We start from the raw sequence: 20827 nt of genomic DNA on the forward strand, positions 1-20827 counted from the left end.
TTATGTCCTATTAGACCAACCTCTTAATACCTCACTTAAGTTTAGATACACTCCCCAGTTTATTGTCAGCAGATGAATTTATGATACAAGAGCCTTTTCACCAAAAACAAAGGTATCCCTGTTTTGCCTACTTGCATAATATTATTCCATCCATTCCTCAAACAGTCATAGACCTCACTCTAATGCAAACTGTAAATTTAAATTCTATGCAGCACCTGCCATGGAAGTAAACAGGTGTTTTCAAATACCTCCCAAGCAATGTTTATGGAATATTTGAGTAACTGCTGAAGTGCAGGGATCAAATATGCTTGAGCCTGGGACTTCAGAGCTACAGGCAGAAACAAAGCTGTGTGCCACCCCTTGCAGGAAAAATAATACTGATGGGCTTAGCCACGTGAATCCCTAGAGGACAGGTCTGGCTTCTAATACATGTAACTTCTACTCCTAACTCAAGCAATCAGAAACTTTTTAGCAGATTTTAGCAAGATTGGATTTCTGGTATCTCATTAATAGTTGATCAATAAAGCACAAAATATTTTTTAAAATAATAATATTAAGTTAATTCCCTAAGAAGAGTGCTGATGAATCAAAAATGCACCTCCAACAATTCCATATACAAGGAACTTTAGCAGCAGAAGCTAATTTAACAAGAAATAATATACAATTTAAAGACTTTCAGAACAGTCTGGCTGTTGCCTCAAATTTGGACAATTATTTCAACATCAAAGAGAGTCCAGATACACAGCAGCAATGCCATTTCTCCTTCCCTTTGCTTTTTGACTGGCCACAAGCACCAATAAATTGAAAATACTGAACAAAAGGACTCTTCAGCAGGACCAGAATGCAACTGAAAATACTGGCAAGGACTTCTCCCCATAGCTGGATCCCAAGAAGCATTCTGTGCATGTGCTTATGTGCTGGGGTAAGAAAGTGCAACTTATCCATTGCTTAGACATTTAAATAAAATACTTAAATAATTTAAATACAGCTATAAGAAAGCTAAGAAATTGACCTGCCATTTCATGTGTCTGCTTTTGAAGTGAAACTGTTTTGTTTACACAGAACACTTGTTCTGTTTACTCCGTGCCCTCAAAACAACAGACAGACACAATCTGTGAAAACCAAGGACTAAATGAGGAGCAAAGAGCACTGGAGAACCTGAGAAGTAACTCACAGCTTTTTCCTTGCCTCAGGTCACACTCATGCACAAAGCAATTACTAAAAGATTATTAAACAGAAGAAAGCACAGTTTTATTTCCGGTCACCTCTACACTGCTGATGGTGAACATGCAAGTCTTAAGTTTCAAAACAGCCCAAATAAGAAAATTAGCTCATGCTCAGGAGGAGTCATATCTGACAACATACCCATCACTAGATGTGGGTTGGTCTTAGCTGGGTGCTGGGTGCCAGGTGCCCACCAAGCCACTCTATGCTTCCCCTTCCCAGAGGGACAGGGGAGGTATAATAAGACACAAAACAACTTGTAGGTTAAGATAAGGCAGTTTATTAAAACAAAAGTTTGTGTGTGCACAAACAAAGAGTAAAAAAAAGAAAAATGTTATTCCGTACTTCCCATCAGCAAGCAATGCCCAGCCACTTCCTGAGAAGCAAGGCTTCAGCATGGAAGTGATTTGCTTGGGAAAGCAAACACTGTAAAAAATGAATGCAACACCTTCCTCCTCCTTTCTTTATCTTTTAAATGCGAGCTGATGCCATATGGTATCGAAAGTCCCTTTGGTCAGTCTGTGTCAGCTGGCCTGGTTGTGTCCCCTCCCAGGACCTTGCCCACCCCCCCCCAGCCTACTCCAGGCAGGTGGGAATGCTGAAGGGACAGAGCTGCTGCTGGGCCAGCACTGAGTTATCAGCACCCTCCCAGCTCCCAGTGCAAAGCACAGCTCTGTCCGGGCTGCTGGGGGAAATCAACCGCAGCTCAGACACACCCAGTATACCAGAGTAATAACATTTTACACTGATTTCAGATAGTTCTGTTCAAATGCATTACTTTGCTCTGAATGTATATATTTGACATATTTATTTGATAGGAAGATGGAAGCAAGAGAATGTGAACACCAATGAAAAACTACCAAAGAAGAACACCCAGGAAAACATCAGTGTCTCCTTATTAGGCTTAGGTTATCATTAATATTAAATATAGAAATATTCCTCTTTTTTAAGAATCAAAGTATTATTGGTATTATAAGTATTATAAATAACTACTATACTTAGTTACTTTAAAATACATAGTTCATGGAAAAAAGAAAAAGGTTGCTATATATTTCTCTAAATCATATTATTGATCTGTACAAATAGAGTCCTTATTTGAATACTACAAATTATTTCACCAGATTAAAAAAGCAATTAAAAAGTCCATAAAGTTTTTAGTTTACAGAAATGTAACTTCAACATGTCCATTTCTCATATTCTTACCGAAGCACTGCAATTCATTGGAAAGTTGGGAGATCCATGTTCTTCTTTCTTCCATACAGAACATCTAGATTTCATTACCAAACTCCTGTTTGCTGATGCTTAGTTACCACTATACTCAAAGAACATGAAATCCTAAGGAGATTAAAAAAAAAAAAAAAAAAAAAAAAAAAAAGAATCCTTAAATGTGGCTCTTAGTTCCAAGATCCCCTGGCTGCACTGCAAGGTGTACAGATGTACACCTTCCTCTAAGAAACCTGAAAGGGTGAGAAGAAGGAAGAAGGTGGGGGCACATTTACCATGCCCTCACAGCCTGGGTTTCTCAGAATGGGACATCAACAGGGACAGAAAGATGGTGAAAGATCAACATGGGAAATTTTAATTGATCACTAGCCAAAGCTATGCTTCCTTTACTCAGGACTTCTGTCCTGACTTTGTTCAACCTGACTCATTCCCTCTCCTTTTACCTCAGACTGGAGTCCATCACAATAATGGCTGTCTTTAGTTTACTGGTGGGGCTCCATTTCTGTGCCTGAAAGCTGGGGTTGCTCACACTGGCTAGTGCTGCACTTGGTAATGCAGGAACACACACAGCTCATCAAAACCTTGTTCGTGCACAGGGCTGTCAGAGGTTGGTGAGACCTACCCAAATGCAAGGTGCTTCACATGCCCCTTTCCTGCCCATCAGCAGCCCAGCCAGCACAGAAGCAGTGCATGTTTTGAAACGGTACCTTGATGCAGAATTGTACTGCTAGGTGGAAACAGGAGTGTGTTCCACACTGTTTCCAAAGAGGAAAGTGAGCGTCATTGCACTATTGACACTCTGAGTGCAGCTGAGAAGTGCTCTGACAAGTTCAATGAGCTTAGCCTCCACAGCAGTCCCTCCATTTGGAAATCACTGCTCTGAGAACATTAATCCTGCTCAATTCAGTGCTTCCCATGCTTCCAAAGAGACTTGGGAGGCAGTGGCTGCAGCACTCAGCTGTCCACAGCAGGCTGCTCAGGCTTTCGATGGGTCTCTTGGCTATTGCTAATCAGGATTTTTCTGGTTTCATCACCCATAAACTTGCTTTCCTCTGCCTAATGAGTCTGCAAGAAGACTTCCCTTTTCCTTTTTTCAGTCCCACCAAATATGAAACTCTTTTAAATACAATTAGCACTTCATGTAGCCTAGAACAAGCTCCTTGTCTAAAATAATTCTGTGTTGCCCTTTGTGGTCAGTTTTACTCACAGAAGTTCACAAGCTGTCACCCACTTGAAGGAGCTCAAAACTGACTCCTATACTACCCCAATTTAAACATGGAGATGAAAAAGTTAGTTTATGTTCATGTATCAGTGAATGACAGACTTACAATAAGGAAGCAAGCACCAATCATGACAGCTTTCATTTTCACATCAAGGTCCATTGGGAATGAGATTCCAAAGTTATCTGCATCTGTAAACATTTCCCGCACCAAACCAGTCCACTTCTTAGAAATCCTCCCAACAGCACAAGTCTCATCCAAAGACTGCACCTATGGTTTAACATAAAATTTAAAAAAGCATCATCAAACCTCTCATTCATAATATTCCCAAATCCATTTTGGAATAGATCCATTTAAAAGCTGCAGACTTTTATTTTAATTAATACAGTTATGGAGTGCAAGGGTTTGTACCAAAAGGCAATCAGGCTATCAGAAAGTTGGTCTAAAGTATCAGAGCCATAAACCTGACACTGAATCTGACTGGGAAGTTGAATTCCTTGATGGTGCTGGGATACAGCAACCACGTGCACACACTGCTGGCAGTGGTGTCTTTTAGCCAAGACAGTAAATCAGTTTCTCCTGCCATGCATCAGGACCCACTCAAGTGAAAAATTAAACAAAGTACATTCTTCTGTTCAAAAGCAGAGATTAACCCTCTGGCAACATTGTTTTCTACAGTGATATCCAGTCTTCTGGGACATGTAAAAGATTATTTTCCAAAATAAAGTGATATAAATTTGCTGTAGTAGCTATTTGCAACATTATTTTAAACATGTAATCATGGCCTTGTATATCTTCTACTTAATGCCCACAAAAACAATGCTGCATTAATCAATATTATTTTAAAAGGAAAGTTGTTACTCTTCAATAATTCAATTCTATATTTCAGGTCTAAATTATCTTTACTTACTAGTTTATTGGATGATTATTAGATGATTAAATAAGTGATTGAGGGAAGTAATTTTAATAAATACCTGACACGGCTGAGTATATTTTTCTTAGAGCCTGACAAAACAGAATCAAAAAGATTTTCCTGCTAAATATTTTAATTAAGTGATTTGTGTGCAGCCACTGGGAATTTTCAGTGATCACAGATGAGTGGCTTTAACACGTCATCTCTGGAAGTTTGTCTGGTTTATCAAGAGTAATTTAGGTATCCAGAGAAGTCATTTGATTATACCAGCATTAAAAGATGATATAGCAATTACTTAAAATATACTATGGTTCAGTTGATAGATAGTAAGTTGAGCAACAAACTAACATCAAACTACTATCTGAAAACAGACACATGCAAACAATTTTTACATTGCATACCTCAAAGTTAACGTCCTCACAACACCGACACACAATACATGGGCCAGTAATTTTCAGTACATCCATTTTTTTCTCATCTTGAATGGTAAACTTTGGCAGACAGGGATGCCAATTCTGGACAACATAGCCAACTGTTGATCCTGGAGGCGACTGGACTTCCATCTTCACAGGGAAGAAAAACCTTCAAGTGAATGATTATGCTTCCATATGCTAGTGAGACAAAACCCACACCAGCACACAAACGAAAAACAACCTATTTTTCCACAACAGTCTGGCCTCACAAAGCATTTTGCTGTGAGTGTTTTCAGAAGACCACTCAGATTGCAGACCTCTTATTCAGGTTTTGCCTTCAAGAAAAGAATAAGAGACTCCTCAGGCTCTGGAGTGCACAAACTATGCATCTACAATACAAAGACCAAAGTCCAGTGAAAATAAGGCAGGGAATATCCCAAAAGCATTCAGTGAAGGCATTCAGAGTGCAGCTACTACAAATGCCTCAGCAAGAGCTCTGAGTAGGCTTAGATTTACAGTTTCAGAAGTTGTATCATTTCAGAATTACGTTAATTTTTTCAAAATCTCATGATCTCCTGTGTTGAATGACACTATAGCTTTCAGAGCTGTAAAATGAAAACTCTAGCTGTTATTTTATGAAAGCTGTTGCCTTACACTTCCATTCCAAATCCATTCCATCCCCAGTGCAGATTTTAGCACCAGCCTCAAGTCCCCTGACATACTGTTCAATCAGGTTTTTCATTACCACAACCAAAACTGGCCAGTGAGTCCAAGTGTTGCAGCACGCTTGCATCTTCCCAGACCAAGAACCCCACACACAAATCCCACAGATCTCTCTTCCCACACCTTACTGGCAAACCCTGACTCATTTCACCTCATCTCCTGATTCAAGACAACCCCACCTGAAAGCCTGCACAGGAGGTGCCTGTCCCAGGTGGAGGAAGGCAGTGAGAGGCAGGGACTCACCTCCTGCAGGCAGCAGGGGCAGCAGCAGGAGGCACAGCGGAGAGGTCTCTGCAGCGTGATCACCTCACGGCCCAGGTTGTCAATGATGCGGATGGTGAAGGGCCGGGCTGGCCCACAGCAGTTCCTGGTAAGGCAGTCAGTCTCCTCTGATGCAAAGTACACCCTTTGCCCCAGTGAATTCTTGAGTTCGTATTTGTTGCTTGTTTCAAAGCCGGTCACGACTGAGAAATGGGAAAAAACCTGCTCAATTCCTAGGAGTGACTGCAGACACTCCCTGCTGACCTTGCAGCTGCTCTTTGGGGAGGCAAGCCTGGATCAAAGTCTGTCAGAGGCAGCTTCTGGCAAAGGGAAATGACAGAGAAGGACCCTTGAGCAGCAAAGCCTGACAGAGAAGTTCAGAGGGAAGAAGCCACTATGAACAAGGACAAATTGAGATTCCCATCTGTCTCCAGTGTCCTCCACAGGCACCTGCACAAGCACCACCATTACCAAAAACACAGCAGGGAAGGCTCTCAGGGGAGACCTGAATGGATAATAGATAAAGAGAGCTGTGAATTTGGGGGTGAAGCCAGAAAAGGGCACAAATACGTTCAGAATTAAAAAGCCATAAAAAAAACCTCTCAGTCAAGATTTACAGCAGCATACATGAAATTTTAATTAATTTCTATAACTAATGAAAGCACTCTTTTGAGTTTTAGAAAGAACCAGAAAGAAAAGTGCAGCAGCAACATTAGGGGTCAGCTGGGATGTATGGTCCATTTTATTCCTTCTATTTGAAAGACATTGATAATACAACTTGGATATTCTTAAAGCACAGAATGAGGGCAGGAGAAGGAAAGCCATTCAGTTTGCTCAAACTGCAGGATTGCCAGTAGAAGGGATCAAAGCCACATGCCAGTCCATGGAATTAGGTGGGATATGACAGGACAGGAAAGATCTTTAAGGAGGAGAGGAGAGGAGAGTAGAAATCATTAACAAGTTAACAAGTAACATTGGAAATGTGTGCCTTCATCTATAACTAGCTATATATCAACTATAGCATCTATAACAAAGATTATTCAGTTGCATTGCTGTGCATCTTTTGGGACATAGAACCCACTGAAAATCTTCTTCCTTCCTATTTTCTCTTTCCTCTCCTCCATTTCTTCAGGGCTTCTGCAGGAATTGACAGGTAATACAAGAAAGACAAAGGTGGTAACTACCTTAAAAACGTAAGGTCAAAGAAAGCCTAAAGTTTACTATTCTTGGGATTATTAGATTTAAATACTTTGTACTTACTCTCAAGAAGTTCAAGTTGCTGATGAATCAATATCTGGTCAATCTGCTCATGGTTGAAAAATTAAACAGAATAAACAGTTAACAGGTTGCAACTAAGAAAAACTGTAGTTTCAAGAAGCACTGCTGTTTCATTTTAGAATAAATGTATGGATGGATACATTGTGAAGAGGCAGATTCTGTGCCAGTTAAGCTATGGAAATAGCTTGCTTGCCTCCCTGTCTTGTCCTTGCCAGTTTAGCAGAAGATTCTCGTGGCACTGGAGCAGAGGGGGGGAGCTGAGCCCAAACTGGTCTGGTTACAAGCACACAGGGCTAACACACCTCTGCTCCTGTCAGGACTCAGAGCTGGCAGAGCTCTGACATCCTCTCCCAGAGACTTCATACACACAAAGCAGGAAATGGGGATATTTTAGAGCAGAAGCTCATCTATTGCTCAGTTCTAAGGAAAATTCAGGGGAAAATCAGCCTCTCCTCACCAGTGCCTTTTTTTCTTTTTCTTTTTTTTTAGCACTTTGCAAAACTGGCAACATATATCAGTATTAATCATTCCAGTGCTGAGATGAACTGTATTTTACAGTACAAAGACATATTCAGTAAGGTAGAAACAATTCTTATTTTGCTATTAGTATTCTCTGTGCTGTGAAGTCTGACTGGCAGCTCTACTAACAATATTAAGAGGTGTGAAGAAAAGCATCATGTAGAAAATTAAGGGCTTCTAATGCGCTACAGTTGCCCATATGATAGGTATTTATACACCTTTCCAAAGGACATTACATCTCCCAAACAGTAACTTCAGAAATGGGAAGGATGTATGACAACCCCGTGTTCCTCATCCTTCAGCACCCTACATGGCAGGAAGGTACTTCATGAACAAGTGCTACATCTCTAACAGGTTCTCTGCATTCAGACATTGCAAAAGTCTTCACTTAGCAGCCCACAAGCAACAACCCATGCAGCTGCAACACAGCCAGATGCTTTATTTAGCTATTTCATGGATGCAGGCCTCTTCCCAGAGCAGAACACCCCATCTCTGGGGAAGGAGGAAGGGTGCAGGTACCTGTGTGAGGTACTCCAGTCCAGGAGGGCAGTTGGGAATAGAAGGAGGGATAGGCATCCAGATTGCCCCACCCATGGTGGGCTGGTTCTGGACAGGCGGAACAAATCCACCTGGGAATCCCATGGGCTGTTCCTGGAATCCATAGTTCACTGCACCTGTGACATGGTAGGAGAGATACGGTTATGAAAGTTAAATGGTGGAAAAGAATTGCCCCGTCCATCTTCAAAAGAGTGATTTATTCACTATTTGGAACTATGGAGATCCTAGCACCTTATGTACTTCAGTTATGAATACAATAACTCTCATGAAGGGAGTTACACTGCCATGGGAGATTCTGAAGCCTCACACAAAACCAAATCAAATAAATAATAATAAAAAAATCTATCATTCTTGAATACAGAAGAAATTTCCTTCACATAGAGACAGTCAATTCATAAAACAGAAAAAAATAAATGAAGGTTATTTCTAAGTACAAAAGAAAGAATACTTTAAATTACATGAAAAGCATTGGCATTTACACACTCTCAGTTGATCAAATGAGGAATTTTAAGACAAAGTTTTCCTGAAACTATACCTGCTACTTTTGTGAAAGGAAATGTCCTTTCTGCAAAGTTCATCTACCATTTTCAAACCAGATCACTCAAAGGCCTTCAGCCTACACCAGCTCAGCACCAAATTTCACATTACATTACAACACATGCACCAGTGCACATGAAAGATCAGGCTGTGACCATAAGCAGGCCAATACCTCATGTGAACAGTGGCTTAAAACTTATGGGTGGCCACATCACCCACCCCAGAGGAGAATCCTCCCTTTAAGAATTAAAAATCACTTTCATGTCTGAGCACAGGCTCTGCACAGAAACTACCTACTGCTACTGTAGGCAGGTGCACACACAATTACCCAAAATAACAATGCTCCTGCAACCTCCATGGCACAAGCAGTGAGTGATTTTTCCCTGCTAAAGCCAAGTGTACTTACAGACCTCAGAGTGCCATGCACAAGCTTTAATTATGAACAGCACAGTAACTTAGGCCAAACATTTTGCTTTTTACCTCTGACTTCTGCACTGAGCCTGATTGATATTTATTGTGATATGGTTCTTCAGAAAGAAACCATTGACAGAATGAGAGAAGTTGTTCAGGAGTGCTGCATTTTGAAGTGGAGCAGAAAATGAAACAGAGGAGGAGAGAGTAAGTGAGGGAAAGTGTAAGGTATAACCACCTGCAAAGTACAGCAAAAGAATTCATAAATCAGGAACTGAATACACACAGAACTGCAAGAGGAAAACAATTTTTCCTTCACTTCTGTATTTCTAGAGAAAAATACAGTGAAATATTGAAGTAATACGATAATTTAAAAATCTGATTATCAGTAAGAGCCTGCTGCACATTAATTGCAATCAGTAACACCTGGCAAACCTCCCTAGCAAACTCCCCACAACAACCACTGAGGACATTTTTAATTCCTACCACTGCTGGTACTGCTCAGCACATACTAACATGTAGAATCACAAAGGATAGAAATGACTTTTCAGCAAAACAGAAATTTAAAGAAACTCTATAGAATTAATAGCAGAGAAGTAAATTTGAGATGATCACTCTTTTACAACCCCATATTCCCCATGCTTATTTTCTAATAGTCTTACAGGTCTGTAACCAAGCCACCCACCTTGGTAAGTCCCAGGGACCTGCTGAGGGGGGCCATAGGGCATTCCAGGTGCTGTGGCAGGTTGAGGTTCTGGAAGAATGGAAAATATGCTCTGAGTATGGATCATTTCCTCCTACCCTGGCTGAAAGATCCCCAGCATTGACTCCTTTTCCAGAGTGAACACAGAACAAAATCTAGGCAGCTGTTTTCTGTATAGCAACAATATACATCATAATCATATTTATGAACAAGGCATGCACCAATAAAACTTAATGGAGTTCTTAAAGCACAGAGAAAAGACAGGTACTGCTCAGGATGTCATGAAGATGTCACAGGATCACAGAATCATTTAGCTTGGAAGGGACCTCCTGAGACCATCTAGTCCAATGCTCAGACAGGGTCAGTTCACTCTGTCTGGAGCAAAGATGTCTTTGTTCATTGATATTTAGAAAGAGGCTTGAATTCAAAGCATTGCCAGGAACTGACAGGCTGCTCTCCAGTACAGAACATGGCAGTGAGCCATTCCTCTCTGTGTAAAACCTATTCTCCCAACTTCTTCAAGTTCAGACTGTACTAATACCTTACCAGCAGATGGAGAGGGTTATGGATTTAAAAACATTTACCGCCTTCAGTTTGTAAGCAGAAATAACTTGAATTTCAAGATTACTAAATTATTTATTATTTTTACTTAACTTCAGAAATCAAGATCAATAAAATGTAAGCCCTACATGTTGTAAAATATACCATTTTAAAATGTAAATAATTTCAGGTTAGAAAATTCATACATATTTCATATAATTAGAAGGTAAGCTAATAGCTAAGCTAATATTGCTTAAATGAGCTGTCTTTAATGTTAGCAAAAGTTGACAATTTGGTTATATTTTACTCACCTTGCATTGCCGTAGATCTGCTTGTAGTTGTTCTGCAAAATATCATTTTTGTGTCATGATTTTTAAAACACATAATTTCACACAAGAGCTATTTAGAGTTCTTTATTATTTATAAAAGATATTTCCCTCTATAAACTGTATGGGAAAGCAAAATTACAAATACAAGAAAAAAAAAAATCTCGGCTTCCTTCTAGGTTATGTTGCAACCACTATGTCATAGTTTTGTATGCCTACAGTAATGCTTAAAGCATCCTGAAATCATCCTCAACTCAGAAAAGCATTGGGATGTGCAAGATTCCACTGTGCAGCCATTCAGAAACATCCTGAAATTCATATGAACAACTTACTGCAATAATTTAAGGGCAGCTGGTTCAGTGTATTGATGCTGACCACAAAACCTGCTCAGGTAAACCCTGGAGCGGCCAGGCTACCACCGACTCAGTTCTTTAAGCTATTCCATTTCTCTAGAGGTACTACTAAATGTCACATATCCAGTATTTGCCTTCACAGGACAACAAAGGGTGCTTGCCAAGAGGAATAAAATAACAATTTAAAAAACAAACAAACAAAAGCCCAACGGAACTATACAGCCCACTCCAAAGAAAAACTAAAACAACCTAACCCAAAACAAAATAAAATAAAACCACACATAAAGAAAAATCACAAAACCAAAACATCCCCCCCCCCCCCCCCCCCACTTACTCATACCAGCTTAAACCTTGAGAGTTATTTCTTTCTCTGGGGTAATGAGTGAAGCAAGACAACAGCAGCAACTGCTGTTACAGACAGATCCAAACCAGTCAGGAGATCCACAAGTGGAAGTGTAAACAAAAATGGTACAGGCACTCCTTTTTAATACGACTGAAAGCTTTAAAATAAAAAAATAAACCAAGTTGTTCTTTAAAAATAATCTGGTTCAAGTTAAACCATGGATATAGTTTGTCTGGTATGATTCTCCTAACTACTTCGATTCCATGAAGATGGCTGTTTAAAGCAGGGAAGTGAAACTGAAAGTAATTATTCTTGCCTGTTGTTCACTCCCCGAGTAAAAGCAGATCTCACAAGGCAATGTCAAATGCTTCTGAAATGTCATGGAACTTCCCAAATCCTACAGAACATCCTATTTCAGCGCAGCTGATTCAATAGCTCTTGAAGCATTCCTTTTTTAATACACTTTTTCTTCTACGTTTCTAGCAAAATCACTCTCCTGTTTCACATCCTCTAATTGAATTCTGGTCATAAGGTAGATTGGAATGTAGTCACCATATGAATGTAGGAATATCACAAATTATAGAAGGATTTCTATAAAAGATTTCAAAAGATCAGCTTATACTGTGAGATGTTCCAGCTACATGAACTTCAGTGAAATACTAAGTATTGCAACTAAATCCTTTGGTAAAGGGGGAGAAGAGACAGAATCACATGATTTATTTAAAAGAAAGGCTTTGTAGTCATCCAGAATCTTTCATTGTCCCTACAACCACACACACAAGCCACCGTACAATCTAGGATTTAGAAAAGGTTGATATGCTCTATAGTAGAAAGCAATAAAGATTTTACAAAGCTCAGCCCTCATTTCACCCCTAGATAGTTTCTTTTCTATGAATGTCTGTGTTTCTTTTTGGTCACTTCCACATTTTCAGAACTACACCGCACAGCTACATGTCCCTTAGCCTGATGCTTGTCACTAGATATGCTGCAAGTAATTCAGACATGTCATAATTACAGTAACTATTGGGCTTCTGCTTTTTATCAGAAAAACAGAATACTAGCATGACAAGTAGTTCCATTTCTTATCCAGGTCACTAAAATGCTGCAAAGAGCATCTTAATGTTAGTTCCCATGCACAACCATGCTTCAAAAACAGGAAGTCAAACAGCCAGGAGGCATGCAATTAGTTCATTTTTTTTTATGTTGCTTTATATTAGACTGTTCAGCACCTGGATTTTAACCTCGACCGCCGGAGGAACTATGCTTAAAAATCGTCTAGTTCATCTAATTAAACGAGCTATTTTTGTCCAATTTTTGCTATTTTGTTAACAAAATAATATTCAGAGAAGGAATTCACTCTTTTGTTGCTGTTGTTCTGATGCAGTAGGGTACCCTCTCCCCTTACACTGGCTATTTCCCCCGAGGCCTGGGAGCGGCAGCCCCTGGGAGCGGTAGCGCCCGGCAGGCACAGGAAGGTCCCAGCCCGGGGATCCGCCTCGCTCAACCCAGGGCACAGCCGAGGGCACATCATGGCTGATGCCACTGCCGGGCACAGGAGCGTGGCTCCAGCACCAACCTGCAGCTGCCAGGACCAACCTGCGGCTCCAGAACCAACCTGCGGCTCCAGAACAAACCTGCGGCTGCCTTCCCCTCAGCGGGGCTCTCCCGGCACAGCCTGGGCAGCAGCACCTCCCTTTCACGCAGTCTTTGCAAGCGTGTTACTCCTCTAAAGGGATCGGTTCTAACTTAACCCGCACTTTCCAGCAGGAAAACGTGCTCCTTCTCCTCGTCTGGCCCCTGCCGCAGCCCTGCTGATCACTGGCATCCCTGTGCGGAAAACCCCGGGATACCCGACAGCAGCGCCTGGAAGGAATCCAGCTAGGTGAGGACGCTTAAAGCCGCAGCCAGCTGAACGTACCGATCCCCAGGCGCGGCTCCCGTGTCCCTGTGTGCCTGAGTGCCTGTGTCCCGCTGTCCCGCTCTCTCTGTGCCCCTGTGTGCCGCTGTCTCTCTGTGCCGCTGTCCGTGTGCCCCGCCGTGCCCGCGCTGTGCCCTTCGGGCACTCCCAGCACTGCGGGGCGGGGAGCGAGGGCAGGGCCAGGCTCCGGGCAGGAAATTGCAGCCAGCCCTGCCGAGAAACGCCGGGATTTCTACAGCTTTTCTCTTCGTGACATTTACCTTTTCCAGTTCTGTCGGCATCAATGCAGATTCTGTCCTTTTAAATTAATTAATTAATTAATTAACCTAATTTCTGCCTTTTAAGTCAGAGGACATCAGGTTGCATACAGGTGATAAGGCTAAGTTATATGTCCACCCTGAAAGGAGAATAAAAATCTATTTGGAACAATTTTACCTTGCTTATAAGGCAGGACCTCAGGCGAGGAATATATTTATGTGGACTTCATAGTTCCAGGAACAAGAACTCACAATATTGAATTGTTTGGGAAACAAAGGACTTGAAGTAAGTTGGCTCACACCCTGATTAACAGCTCTGATAAACAGATCTTCTGCATCCTTTTTTGTGCATTCATGTACGTCAAATTGGAGCTGCTGGTGTCCACCTATGGGTCACACAAAGGAAACTCTGTATTTCATGTAAAAATATTTAGGTCACACAAATCTGATCACAATAACTGGTCCATGCATGAAACCCAAGACTGGGATTCAGTAAGTGCAGGTCACCTTGTACATACCCTGTAGTCTTTTGTCTTTTACCTCCCAAAATAAGGTCTCCATTTCAATACTGATCTTTCCATAAACAAAACAAAACCCAAAAAACCTCCATATGATTATTCTAGGTCTGCACTGAATTTCACCTAAACGCCAGATTTGACAGGGATTTGGCTTATTTCCTCAGGTACAGAAGAATCTAATCTAAAGCTGACTAGCATTTTCCCACACATCTGCAGGGTCCACTAAGAGGATTAATAGCAGACACCAAGAAATAGGTTTTGAACATCTCTTAAGAAATATGTATAGAATTATCTTGACATGGTTGGGAAATTGGAAATGCATGGTAGCTTTTGATACTACCTTTCTTTTTTACAGGAATATAGCATAGTTATACTTAGCTTGTACTTATACACTGAAATACCCTGACTTATACACTTACACACTTACAGACTGACTTATACACTGAAATTCAAATTGTATTGTGCAGTAAACATGACTTTTTGACATAGAGATTTTTTTTTCTTTGATGAGAATATCATTGTCCTATCAGAGAGAACAAAGATAGCAGCATCTCTCCTCTTTCACACATCTGTAAGTAGGAAAAAAACCTATTCACCTGCAGTGGCAGAAAAAAAGGTGCCATGATTCACAAAATACAAAGTAATTTATCAGTCTTTCTCATATCAAATAATGTTCCAGTTCCTTTGTTATCTAGCTAGGATCATTGATGTTTTAACTGACAGTCAGTGCTTTTCTGTTAGATCAGGAGGCTGAAACAGTCAGTACCTTTTAATTTTGTCCAGTGAGCAGATTTAATAAGCAGGGGAATGCCTAAAACGATAAGAAAAGAAGTTGGACTTGTTTCAAGAGAAATAAGAATATGACCATGCTCCTAGTAATTTAGTCTTTTATGTTTAAGCATGTTTACCTGAAAATAAACATTATTTGTAGATTCTTGACTCTGATTTCTAGGATTTCTATGTTGCTTATGGTCTGGATATTCAGAACATTATTTTCTACTGTTTTCACTTCTGATGCTCCTGATGTTGGCTCCTCATCTGATCCTGTGGTGCCCAATACCAGATGTGGGACCAGTTCCTCCACCCACTTCTCATGCAGAGGTCTCCAGTAACTCGGAGTTGAGCTGATGAAAGCAGTTCTCACCTTTCTTGCTAACATCCACTAACCAGCTCCTTTTCCCTCAGTGCTCAGGCAGGACATCTGTGTGAGGGCACATGGAAGGAAGTTCACTCAGGGCTACACATGAGAGCAAACAGCCTTTGTGCAGCTCAAACTCTGTTTAACTGGATTTAACCTCAGGCATGGCATTGTTTGCACTGCTAAAGGAAATAAAAGTGGCTGCTAGGAGGTTTGCCTTCTGTGCCTGTGGACACAATCCCACAGAAGACTCCCTTCTCCGGTGTGTGAAATCTGGAAAGCAAACCTGGAACAGCAAGCAGACACTGGAGATGAAGAGAAAGGTAAGCTGAGAGTAGTCGTTGTCTTTATAGAAACGACATAGGATGTGAGATTTGAGGCACAAAGTTGAGGGGGCTAGCAGAAAATAAATTGAAAGAACAAAAGAAATAGAAAGAGGGAACAAAGAAAAAGAAGATGTCTGTCAGTGGCAGGCCAGGAAAAGCTCCTGAGTTGCACTGACTGGAGCACCAGCCATGGGGCACAATTTTTTTTCTGCTTTTTGCCATCCTTCACTTGTTCACATTTTGGGAAAACCTTTAATTGTTACAAATAATGTGTAAGTCTTGTGAATTCCTTTAGCTTATAGTGCTTAGGCCTGTATTCATGTGTGCAAGTGGGTATCTTAGCCTTAAAAACTGTCGGTCTCAGCAAAGATGCTGGAAGGTGATTTAAATATGCAGAAGAATTGGCAGGAATGTTTAGCATGTATGTATGAGTTTGGGGAAATGTAATGAGTTTGAATTAGTTACCTAGATTTAAACTCATCTGTTCTCTAGCTGTGGTGCAGGGGTTAGGCAGAGAGATCCCCCTCATGCCCTGTGCTGAAAATAAGTGATTCCACTTTCTGATACTGAAATTACAGCGTTAGTTTTATTCCCAACTTTTGATGACAAAGTGATAATGACCTGATACAATTTTCACAATACTTAGAACTTGATTAGAAAGTTTAGATTTTAAAAGACTGCCTCCAACCTAACTATTCACATGTAAGGGATCTTCTCCCAAATCAGTAAGTTATTTTCCTTTTTTCCATTTATACTACATGTTACATCCAAACTAGTAGTGGTTTTGAAAGCAGGTAGGCAAATAATGTAATGTTCCAATAGGCAATATCTACGTTTTAATACAGCATGAGTCTAGCATGAGCCTGCCACCAGAGTGACAGACATGATGTACACACAGCAAAATGCAGTTTAAATCCAAGTGTTTTAAAAAGTAGATAAATTGCTATTCCTAGTATAAGTATTACTATTACTATTACTATTTCTTTTATGTGGAACTGGGGAAATGGATTTCATCCTACTAACTTTTGACAGGCATCTGGCATACCCTGAATCTCAGTGTAGCTCTCCTTTTGATTTTCTAGTTAAGGCCTTCCCTAATTTAATAAAATATGCACTCATGAAGCCAGAAGAAGCAGCTAACACATCATTGTATTAAAGATTTGTAATTGTGAAATTGCAAACAGGCCTGTTCACATATTTGATTTCATTTAACAATGTCAAATCAGTCATCAAGCCTGCAGTCTAACAAATGAGGGTTAGGTTTTCCGTTGAGAGGGAAAGTGGGTGAAAATGGGTTTAGTGTTGTAATATCTTAGTTAATCCAGCATCCAGATAATATCAGTGGACAGTTGTGAGTTCCAAACCACATAACGTAGCATTCCTTATATTTTTATGTATCCTGAGGAGCAACATGTCCCCCTGGGCTGTCACTAACAATCGTAATAATCACTCACAGAGGAAAAGCAATTCCCACAGAGAGCTGTCAGCCATCACCATCAGTCCTTCTTCAAGATATTCGAATACAAGGGGAAAACAACAACTAAACAACAATGGAAGCAATGCCACACATTTGGTTTTGCTACTAAATGTTTTTGTGCCACTGCAATTTCTTTCTCAGACTGAGAAGGAAGCTACATAAAGTTTTACTGCTGCCAGTCATGCAAGGTTTTGAATGTCAGCACTGTAAATGTACTGGCATAAGCTGCTTTGCAGCCAGAAGATGGGATATTGGGAGGAAAAGAACAGCTCAACATAAAGAAATAGGCCATTACAGTTTACAGCATTTAGGATTAACTGTGGTACCAACAGTTTAAAATGCAGCTTGTGTAAATCCTGTTTTCTGCTAAAGGGATATTGCTACTACAAATAGATCCGTACAGGGAACATTTTCCTAGGCATGATTTTGTTCCTAAAAAGTACAAATAATACCACAGCCTAATTAATGGCATACACCAAACAATGAAGTCAGGACAATCCCATCCTGGGCAGGCATCCAGCTCTGTATGTCAAAGCTGGCACTCTGAATGGCCAGGCTGCTCAGTTATCTGTGTTTGTGTATTTTGATGGAGAAGGAGGGGTTTGAAGGTTTCTGCAAAGCCAAGTTCTTTCATTGAAGCACTGTTGCAGGCAACACTGAATCATACAGCAGCAGTGCTGTGTTAGTGGTCCTTGAACTCTCCCTCCCTCCCTCTCTCCCTCCCATGTCTTTTCTCACAAGCACACACCATGCGTGGGTGGGATTCACCGGCCAAACTGCTCTGGAGCCAACACTCCTGCACTGCTGTGGAACTGGAATCCTGTAAAGCAGTTGTCAGGACACCACGGTCCTTGAGCTGACAGTCGCCTTTGAAAATGAACATTAAACAAGGAAGCCTGCAAGCAGCAGCCCTTTGCCTTGGTGCACAGGGTACCTCTGGCTCAAGGGCAGGAGTCCGCTCTGCTCCCTTTGCCCATCCTCTGGGACCCCTGCTCACCAGTCACACCTCTGAGCACAACAAAGAATGTAACGCAGCACTCAGACCCACGTCTGCTTTCATTTATATAGTATCTTAGTCTTTTGGACACTAGCATTGCATTTGAATTTAGCATTATGAAAAAATAAGGTCTTTTAACCTCACATTCTTGATTAGGCACTCTTGGCTTGTTCCGGCACTGCTGATAGAGGAGAAGCTGGGTTTGATTGTGCTGTGATATACACTGGCACTTTTATCAACATGAGGACAAATAGAGCAATACGGATATAGAGAACCAGGCTGAGGGGAGGACGTTATTAAAGCCAATGAAGTCTAAGTTAATGTGTTTCATAACAGACTCATCTGATAAAAATGTACTGGGACCTTGAGGCTTCTGTTAATTAAGAAGATAATTAAAAAGTTGTAAATGTAGAAGGACCACTAGATCTGCAAGAGTTTATGAGGTGAATTTACAGCTCAATTAAGAATGAAAATTGAGGAAGCCCAGCAACAGGCACTGCTTCTTACACAGACAGCTGGGGGATTTGGGGAGGTTTGGAAGCTGGAGAGGAGGAAATATAGGAAAAGGAAAATGGAAAATATTTACATCAGATATAAATCCTGTTCACTATAAGACCTAGTCACCAATGTCAGGTACTGTAAACTCTTTCCTCACACTGATTACCTGGGATGTGGAAAAATCACACATGAAGAAATTGCTCATCAAAACAGTGGGCCTCACACTCAGGCCAGAGCCATTTCCCAGAAATCCTGAGCACAGCTTTCAGGAGGTTCACATTTAGTCCTATTGTTTCCTAAATCAAGTTTGCCAGATTTGTTACTCCCAGCCCAGAAGGTTTTTCTCCCCGGTTGCTGCATCATATGGTATTATAAATTGTATTTGCCATCCAATCTCTGATTCAATTTTTTAGTGTAATTGAGCTTCTGGTTGTTACTGATCAGGTTGTTACATATGCCCTCTCCCCTCTTCTCCTGTCCCCTTAACTACTCTCTGCTGGCAAAGCAGAGCAGGATGCATCCACACTCCCTGTGCTGAGGGGAATCCCAGCCAGGCTGCTGTTTCCCTCCGGCAGTGACAGGTTTGCTGTGTGCTGCCAGAGGACACCATGCCAGGGACACACAGCACGAGCCAGCCCTGCCCTGATGCTCCTGCACTGCTGCAGGACCAGGTCTTGTGACCCACGGTCCCCTGATCCTGAGAGGTCCAACACCTGCACTTGCAGCTTCTGCAAGCTGGATGGGACAAGGTGGCCCATGAAGTCTATGCAGGCAGGCTCTGCAGGTTTCTGGAATCAATATGTTCCTGAAGCAGGTTTTCAAAATTGAAGTAAAAGTATTTTTCATGCTGGTATTTATAATTATTATCTATGGTTCTCTTTCAGTGATCTTTCCCAGAATTTCAGGGTGTATGATTTCTGCCCAATTAGATCTATATTAGCATTAAGAAGTGTTTTCTATGGCTTTACTACAAATATTTTACACCATTTCTAGTTATTCTCTCTGAACTAAAAATATAAAATACTTGCTGTGAGAGCTGTCTACAGTTGCATTGGACTCATCTGACAGAATGCCTTATGACCTGATCCAAAGCCTAACATTTGTTTTATCACGCCTCAGTGAAACCCTGTGGTTTTAATGCTTCACTGAGGTGCTGGAATTCTAAAATCTACTACATTCACCAAGACTACAGTTCAGATAACACGTTTGCTTTATAAATTAGACAGTGAACAAAGCAATTTACAAAATTTTTTTTTTCTGGGACATCATGGGTAAAGAGAGGAATCCGAGAGTTTTTTCTTTCTTTTTTTTTTTTTTTTTTTTTTAACTACATCTGCAATGATGTATCTGCTTCAGGAAAGGCTTCTATTTCAGTGTATTATAATAGTTTTAGATTAGAAAGCTCACCAAAAAAGCTAACACACATTTGTAGTAATAAATATATGTAGTGCTAAGCACATCAATCCTGCATGAGGCATTTTGCATTTCTGCAGATTTTCTTAAACATTTTTTCTCTGTTAGTCATATCTTATCAGTTATGTTCCTGAAGTACAAGACACAAGAACATTTTAGTTTGAACAGATCAGCAATGCAGTAAAGAATTATGACTTCACAAACAGCAAAGATCCATAATTCTTTTCCATTGAGAATGTATTTGTAAAGACTGTATTAGACTTCGCTTCTGATTGAAAACATTAATTTACTCTTAGAAATATCTTATTCTCCTTGTGTTCTCCTCCACCTCCTGCTAATTTTGTTCCCATACTCTTACCTTAGCTCATGTTACCCTGATTTTGCAGGGATTTGTTTCCATCAGACTCTTCCTCCTCCCAAGCTCCACAATCATTTCCCCTTCCCTTTTGACTGGGCTGAGGGTCTTACCCGGGGTGGTGGCAGTTCAACTAAAGCCTCGTGTTCAGTGAAACCATTCAAACACAGTACTGGCAGGAGAGAACTGCAAAAGGCCACAGGAGTTAAGATAAACCATTTTATGGGGCTCATTTTCAAAGGAGCATGTTAGTCAGGTCATGCATCTTTTTTATGCCCCAGCCATAAAACCACACCTCCTTATGACAGCAGCAGGTTGTATGGAAGTCCAAAGCAAAAACATATGGGAGGAGGTAAGTTCAGCTGTTGATAAAACACAAATCAT

General features: G+C 40.9%; 1 protein-coding gene across 1 annotated transcript; it reads right to left on the minus strand.

The window, feature by feature from the left end:
- Window positions 1-1248: 1248 nt before the first annotated feature.
- Window positions 1249-13718, minus strand: PLSCR1 (phospholipid scramblase 1). Its single transcript, XM_066193288.1, is given in 10 exon segments — window positions 1249-2531; window positions 2533-2559; window positions 3777-3938; window positions 4983-5144; window positions 5961-6181; window positions 7239-7281; window positions 8295-8449; window positions 9967-10035; window positions 10836-10867; window positions 13465-13718. Coding segments are annotated over 9 exon segments (876 nt in total). The 5' UTR covers window positions 10843-10867; window positions 13465-13718; the 3' UTR covers window positions 1249-2501.
- Between the last annotated feature and the right edge of the window lie 7109 nt (window positions 13719-20827).

The sequence above is a fragment of the Chamaea fasciata genome, unplaced genomic scaffold, assembly GCF_029207755.1.
Source record: "Chamaea fasciata isolate MVZ Bird 193981 ecotype frontalis unplaced genomic scaffold, bChaFas1.0.hap1 SCAF_11, whole genome shotgun sequence".
In the NCBI taxonomy this organism is placed as follows: Eukaryota; Metazoa; Chordata; class Aves; order Passeriformes; family Sylviidae; genus Chamaea; species Chamaea fasciata.